The 8,160-nt window shown below is 49.2% G+C and overlaps 1 protein-coding gene across 1 annotated transcript; it reads right to left on the bottom strand.

Moving 5' to 3' along the window:
• Positions 1-200: 200 nt before the first annotated feature.
• On the bottom strand, positions 201-4,131 carry LOC108634474 (small integral membrane protein 10-like protein 2A). The gene has a single exon (XM_018044303.1). The coding sequence runs from the start codon at positions 3,911-3,913 to the stop codon at positions 3,677-3,679; it is 237 nt and encodes a 78-aa protein (XP_017899792.1). The 5' UTR covers positions 3,914-4,131; the 3' UTR covers positions 201-3,676.
• Between the last annotated feature and the right edge of the window lie 4,029 nt (positions 4,132-8,160).

The raw sequence follows: 8,160 nt of genomic DNA, 5'->3' as shown, positions 1-8,160 counted from the left end.
TTGAAATGATTATGTATTACCCCTTTGTTCTATTAATATGAAGTATAACATTCATTGGTTTCCTGCCATGACCTCACCCAATTATAGCCCTCAGGATGCTCCCCTCCCCCAGCTTCTGGCTACCAGAGTGGGATGAGCTCACCAACAGCCCCTCTCCTCCAAGGGGACACCACACCAGAAACAAGAGGCCTCTGTTTTTTTTTTTTATTGAACTCAAATAATTATTTTTATTAACTTAGATAGACACAAGATTTGACAACACTGGAAACAAGAACATTTCTCTAACCAGACTGCGTGGACTGGTGCAGAGTTCATCACACACAGAAAAGGGAAAGCTGTCTTATCCAAGTCGGTGATAGCACAGAACCTCCACTGCCGGAAAACGAGACTGCAAATAAATAAAGTGCGTAGAGAGCAGCAGAGGCACAGTGAGGAGATGAGGAAGAGGTGGGAGAGCAGAAGCAGCAAACTACTCAGGATCAAAATGGTAAGAAAAATAGTGGCAGGAGCACGTGCTGAGGACGTGTCCCCGCCCCTCCCACGGCCAATATCTTTGGGGGTGGACAGCCCCAGCCAGAGCCCCATGGGGAGAGGGGATTCTCTGCAGGTGACGAAGGGTCTCTGAGCCCGGGGCCCCTGAATCTCCAACATACTTTCTCCACTTTGGGAAGCGGCCTCCCAGGGCCCAGGCAGCTCCAACAGAGCTGGGAGCCTGGGGAGGACAGGATGCCCGTCCCCCAGAGCACACCCACTAAACAGCTCAGCACCTTCTGCAACGCATAGCCACTCATGTGTGCATAAGCACTCACACACAAGTGCACTCACACATGCATTCACACATGCACACTGACATGTGTATTCACACCCGCAGACACTCTCACACCCGCACATTCACACATAGACATCCGTGCACTCATGCATCTGCACTCATACCCATACACTAGCCCACACTCACATATCCACACACACATCCCCACGCTCACACACTCAAGCCCTCATGCATGTACATGCAAATTCACACACATCCCACACTCACACATGCACTCAACATGCGCACTCACACACACATTCACACACAGGCACACACATATTAAGTAAAAACCTCCCTAGTGCCCTCCCCAGGTCCTCTCAGGCTGGCTCAGGAAGAGGCTGCAGCTGGGGATCCAGTCACCCAGAGGGTGAGACGTGAACTTGAAAAGTGCACACATTTGTGCATTAGCCCCAAGGAGGCCCCTGGTCCTCCGCTCCTCTCCACCCCTGCAGCCCCATGTCACAGTCTCTCAGAACTCCAGGGATGCACTCCAAAGGCTGGCAGTCTCCCGGAAATGGTCCTGGAGGAACACAGTTGGGGTGGAGGAGGGGCCACCAGGACCAGGGGTTTCCAGGCAACTTGGCACAAGGGAGGAAGCCATCAGCGCCCTTCCGTCTGTGGGAATCTGCGGGGGGCATGTGGTAGCCCGGGTGCAGCCTCAGGCCTCGGGGTGAGGCAGGCAGAGATCTTCAGCCGGGACCTGGGTGGCTGAGAAGGGCACATGGTGTGAGGCTCAGCCCCTCTGTCCCAGGGGCAACCAGGCTGCTGTGGTTCTTAGTCCCAGGAACTGAGGACCAGGACCGCGAGCAATCAGTGAGGGGGCAGATGTGGATCTGGGATGGGGGGTGAGGGCCAGGGCCTCTCCCGGCTCCCCTCAGTGCCGCTCTTGGTGCACCAGTCAGCAGCACAGCCAGGGCCGCTGCAGGCCCGTCCAGAGCAGACGCTCCTGTGTGATCCTAGCAGGAGGGGCAGCCTGGAGACAGAGACATGGGGTCATGCGTGGGTCTCAGCTCCACCCCACCCACATGTATCCCTTCCCTCCTATTACACTTGGCCCCAGGAGCCAGCCAACACCCCCACCCAAACTGAGAGGCCTGTGCCACTCAACACCAAGGAACCCTTGGTTAAGCCTTGGGTTGGGGTGGGGAAGCCTGACTGTGTGTGAGGACCTTGCTCCCCAGGGGGGTCTGGGACTCATCTCTCCTGTGACCATTTCAGCTTAGACTGTCCCCTGGTTCTTCCCTGTGACTTGCCATACACCCCACCTTCCCTGCCATGAGCCTTTCTCTCTCTAGACCTCTTGGGAGCTTGTGCTCCCTTCCCCCATCCCACTGTGCCAGGTCTCCCAGAGACTGGGGGCAGGTGGGGAATGCAGGCCCAGAGGCAGGTTCAGCTCCCCAACTTGTGATCTATGTGACAAGGGCAAATGTCTCCCTTCCCAGAGCCCGGCAGGCGGGGAGAACAGAGCTCCGCCAGAGTGTCTCTAGCTCTGTACTTCCTTCCCCATGCCAGAACCGGACCACTAGGTCACTCCACCCCTCGGGCTCTCTGCCTGGAAGGCCCTTCCTCTCCTGGGGGGTGGGGGGGTCAGGCCCTTCTCTTGGCTGCTCTCCAGGCAACTCTAGGGTCAGGGGTGCCCCAGGCAGGGATTTGACTCTCTCGACAACACCACAGAAGGGGCGGTTCACCTTCTATAACACCAGTTCCTGCAAGAAAAACATGGGGACTTGAGAGTTGCCTCCTCACCCAGAGACATCCTCGTCTCCCCAACTGTCACCTACCCTACAAATCTCTTCTCCATCTGTTCTCCCACCCCGGCCTGACAGCTGCCCTCCACTCAACGAGACCCCCCACTTTCCCAAATCCTGTGGGACACAGGGGCTGCTGGAGGCTGTCCAGGACTGGAGCAGCACATTCGGTGGCACCAGGAGGGCACTGGTAGGAGGTGGAGGGAGCGTGGCTGCTGGGAGGAACACGTCTTTCCCACTCTTCCCTGTCCCCTGATGCAAAGCTTTGGAGGGTGGAGAGGAGCAACAGAGACAGTAGGAACAGGCAGAGAGCAGTCCCAGAGACCTGCCAGGAGGAAGTCTTGTGAAGGGCTGAGAAAGAGACAGACCTGGGCTTGGGCCAAGAACACAACCATCCATCCAGGCTGTCTCTCGAGGGGTGGAGGACAAGGGGGCCAGCATCCGCTCTCTTCTAGGGCTTTCTCCGGGCCTCTCCAGGGCCATTTCCCTCTATTCCCCGGTGGTCAGGTGACACTACCGGGGCCGTGGGCCAAGGTGATGTGCTGACCTTCGGATATGTCCAGGCAGCTGCCCCTCCATCCCCATCTTGGATATATGGCAAGGGAGTCCAGAGGGCCTGCGTGCACCCTGCCTTGCCTGCTCTCGGCCCGGCAGCTTTCCAGGCTGGCTTCCTCAGGTCCCTTCCTCGTCTCCCCGAAGCTGCCCGGTGGCCTGGACATCTAGATGCCATGGCAACCGCCTCCCTCCAGCCCTTAAGTCCAAACTCTGGCCTCCTACCTTTTCGGTCGGGGTCAGTCATTCATGTTCCTACTGAAGAATTTCTTCCTTCTGCTCCCGCCTTCGACCAAAGTGAGGCAACAGGTCGGCTGCATTCAGATAATTTTCTCGAGTTCCATGGAAAAGGCCCGTTTTGAGAGTTTCAGTGCAGTTCGTCACCGGCCGCGACGTGGCTGGCCAGAGCCAGGGCTCGGTGGCTGCGTCCTCCGCGGAGGTCTAGGGCCCGGAGGCCTGATCCACCCCTTCCTCGTCCCCTGGAGCGTCCCGGCGGCCCCCGGCCCCGTGATCCTTCATGCTGATGCCCCTGCCGTCGTGGCCGGGCGGAGGTGGTGGCGGGCGTTCACTCGATCCTCACCTGCAGGCGCACGTTGAGCATCACCGAGGCCACGATGTAGAAATAGGGGAAGTTCATGCGCAGACGCCAGGCCAGGTCGAAGAAGGTGATCAACGTGCGCGTGAGCCCCTTGCAGAAGGCGCCGTACGAGCCGCGGATCGCGGCTGAGCGCGCCAGCCGCACTGCCACGCCCGACAGGGCCGCTGCTGCCGCCGCCGCAGACAGAGCCCCCGACGCCGCCATGGGCCCGGGCCGGCGCGGGACCCGCGGACCGACCGCAGCACGAGCTGGCGGACAGGTGGACGCGAGGCCTGGAGCCGCTGGCCAACAACAGTCGCGTCCCACTCCGCCCTGTCCCGCCGCGCCCCGCCGCGCCCCGCCTTCAGTTTCCCCGCAGGGGCTGGGCTCCGAATGACTCCTCCGCCACAGCCAAGGCCCCACCTGAGCTGCCCAGGGACAGCTCCGCCCCCTCGCCTGCGCGCACATTGGCGACCGCCTGCGCAGCTCCGCCCCTAGCACGGCCCTGCCCCTTGTCGGGTACCACAGAGCTGCTGCCAGCGACTCAGCCCCACCCCCGGTGCCCGCCCCTCCGAGAAGCCCCGCCTCCTCCCGGACTCCCAAGAGAGCCGGAGGGCCTGAATGCTTTCTTTGGAAGGTGCTGCCCTCCAGGGATCCTTTTGCAGAATGCGCTATTCTGCAAGGAAGGCCCACCCGGAGCTCTTTACCCGTTTACACCATCCCCTTTCCCTCACCGTCTCCGCAGAAAATCTGGCCAACTAGCCACTGTACTTTTAATTCATGTTTTTTCTAGTAACTCTGCACTGTGGAGTTTCACCAAAGCTACATGCTCATTTTTCCCCCGTGTATTTCGTGTGTATTTCGTGAATGCTCCTTTACCCCATTGTCCGTACCTTTCATCCCATAGTGATTTCTATGCACTCCTCTTAGTCTGTCTTTGCCCTGGATGCTGCGCAAGGTCTTCTCAGGTATACATTTGCCCTCATTCATTGCTTTTTACCTGCTGTTGGGTTTTAAAGCCTTTTCGTGGTTTCATCTAATCTTTTTCTAAACCAAATCCAATTCAAACTCCGTGACATTTTCAGAATTATTGAAATGTGCTTGCTTCATTGTAGTCAGGACTTAAAAAGTGGTCTGCAAGAGTTGATTCGTGAAGATTTCATCCCAGTTTTCACAAGGAGGGCTGGCCTAAGTTAATACCTTACTAATTCCTCTCAGAATGCCTGTTCACAGTCTTACTGAATATCTCTGTGACATCCGTATAAATGTTTAAGAAACCCAGCAGATTCATATACACTGATTGGGCAGTTGTCCTACCTACACGATCAGGGGAGAAGAGAGAGTTTGAGAGGCACTAGGTTATTGGATCACAACAATATAACCATGCATGAATATGAATGCATAAAAAAATCAGAGTAGATAAATGTCACATTATTGAACATCATTTACTCTGGCTAAGGAAGTGGGAAGAAAGACATACTTTTTGTTTCTCGTGTATATGTATGTATATCCATTTGTGTATCTGTAACTATTACTTGTATAATACAACAAAAATATTTGAAAAAGAAGGGGCCATATGAATATAGACTTAAGCTACATAGAAATCTTTTTTTTTTTTCCTAGACTGGATCCTGCCTCATTCATGTGCAGAGCCTGTTCCCTCCAATCATTTCTGAAACCTCTCCTTGGCCACATCTCATTTATTTTTAGCATTTTATTTTGAAATAATTATAGACTCAGGGAAGTTGCACAAATAGCACAAAAAAAGACCTTGTGCTTTTTACCCATGTTCCCTAAAGGTGACATTTTCTATAGATGCAGTATAATATTAAAACTAGGAAACTGACACTGGTATATTACTTTTGACTAGACTATAGGCCCAATTCAGATTTCTCCATTTTTCTAACCTGCATTAATTTGTGTGTATGTGTGTCTGTATCACTCTAGCAATTTTATCCCATGTCAGGATTCATGCAACCACCACTGTGATCAAGATACAAAAATATTCCAACACCACAAAAGAACTGATTTGGGCCACCTCTTTGTACTTACTCAGCAACCTTATACATATTTTGTTAGAGTTTCATCTGTTTCATTTCCTTTAGAGTGTCTGTAAATGGTACTGTGTGTTTAATTTTGGTTTCCACATGTTCACTTTTCATATACAGAATGCAATTGATTTTTAAAATTTATTTATTTGGCTGCACCGAGGTCTTAGTTGTGGCACACAGGATCTTCCATCTTCATTGTGGCATGCGGGATCCAATTCCCTGCCCAGGGATAGAACCTGAGCCCCCTGCACTGGGAGATCAGAGTCTTAACTACTGGACCACCAGGGAAGTCCCTGCAATTGAATTTTTAATGAAACTTTTTATTTAGAGATAACTGTAGATTTACATACAGTTGCAAGAGAAAAATAGATCCAGCGTAGATTTTACCCAATTTTCCGCAGTTTTCCACATCTTTCAAAACTGCAGTATGGTGCAATATCAAAATCAGGATATTGATACAATCTACGTATCTTGTTCAGATTTCCCCGATTTACTTTTTCATTTGTGTGTGTGTGTGTGTGAATTGCTCTATGCAATTTTATCACATATGTGGATTCATGCATCCACCATCACAGTCAAGATACAGAACGGTTTCATAACTATAAGGATCCCTCATGCCCTTTTTTTTGACCACACCCACTTCTCTCCTGTTCGCCTTCCTTAATGCTTCACAACCACTAATCTGCTGTCTATTTCCATAATTTAGTCTCTTTGAAAATGTTGTAAAAATTGAATCTTATAGGATGTAACTTTTTGGGATTGAGTTGTTTTTTTTTTTTTTTTTTTTTTTTTTTTTTACTTTGGAGATTGGCTTTTTCACTCAATCTGGGATTTTTTTTTTTTTTATTCTTCTTTGGAGCATCCTCCAAGTTGCTGGAAATGTCAATTGTCAATAGTTCACTGCTTTTATTGCTAAGTTAGTATTCCTTGGCATGGTTGCACCAGAATTTGTATACCTCCTACCCAAGAAGGACACCAGGGTTTCCAATTTGGAACTATCGGGGATAAAGCTGCTGTGAATATTTGTTCACTGATTATTGTGTGAACAAAATTTTCTCTTTATCTGGGATAAATGCCCAAGAGTACAATTTCTAAGCTGTATGGTAAGTGCGTGTTTAGTTTCATAAGACTCAGTTAAAATTTCCAGTGTGGCTGTAACATTTTACACTCTCAGTCAGCAATTTCTGAATACATTGTTTCTCTACATCTTTGTCAGCCTTTGATGTTATCACTATTTTTAAAAATTTTAGCCATTATGATAGAGGTATTGTGATATCTTATTGTGGATTTAATTTATATTGGGGTTAGCCAAAAAGTTAATTGAAACTTCTTGGCCAACCCAATATTTCCCTTATGGCTAATAATGGTGAAAATCTTTTAATGTGCTTATTTTCTATCTGTATATTGTCTTTGTGCATGCGTGCTAAGTCGCTTCAGTTGTGTCTGACTCTTTACGACCCTATGGACTGTAGCCTGCCAGGCTCCTCTGTCCATGGGATTCTCCTGGCAAGAACAGGGAATCTTCCCTACTCATGGATCAAACCGGCATCTCTTATGTCCCCTGCATTGGCAAGTGGGTTCTTTACCACTCGCGCCACCTGGGAAACCCCATATATCCTCTTTAGCTAAATGTCTTGTCATGTTCTAATTGAACTGCTTGTTTTTATTATTAAGTTTTGTGGGTTCTATATAATATATTCTAGATATGACTCTTGTTGGATAGATGGTTTGCAAATATTTTCCACCCAGTCTGTAGCTTGTATTTTCATTCTGTTAACAAGGGCTTTCTCACAGCAAAATTTTTAATTTGATGAGGTCCAATTTATTTATGGATCATGGCTCTGGTACTATACGTAAGAACTTTTTACCAGGCCTTAGGTCTCCAAGATATTCTCCCATGTTTTCTTTTAAATTTTTTAAAGTTTTATTTCACATTTAAGTCTGTGGTCCATTTTGAGATAATATTTATGTAGAGTTTGGAGGTTTAAATCCAGGTTCAATTTTTGACTAAAAATGCCCAAATTGCTAGAGCACAATTTGTTTAAAAAGGCTATCCTTCCTCCCTTAAATTTTTTGTTTCTTTCATCTTTGTCAAAAACCAGTGGAGCATATTTCTGTGGGTCTATTTTGATGTTTTCTCTTCTGTTGCTTTCGTCTGTGTGTCTATCCATCCTCTCTCCAATATCACACTATTTTGATTACTGTAGCTATAGAGTATATGTTAGTATTGGTTAGAGTGAGTCCTCACACTTTATTTTTCTTCTTCAACATTTATTTAGCTATTCTAGGGCTGGTGCTCATCTGTACAAATTTTAGGATAAACTTGTCTATGGGTACAAAACGCTTGCTAGAAAGTGTGAAATTTACAGATCAGTTTGGGTGAGAATTGACATCATTTATATGTTTAATATTCCAGTCCAT

Source organism: Capra hircus (assembly GCF_001704415.2).
Source record: "Capra hircus breed San Clemente chromosome X unlocalized genomic scaffold, ASM170441v1, whole genome shotgun sequence".
NCBI classification, from domain to species: domain Eukaryota; kingdom Metazoa; phylum Chordata; class Mammalia; order Artiodactyla; family Bovidae; genus Capra; species Capra hircus.
Note: the sequence above shows the minus strand (reverse complement) of the source record. Positions and strands in the feature narration are given on the sequence as shown.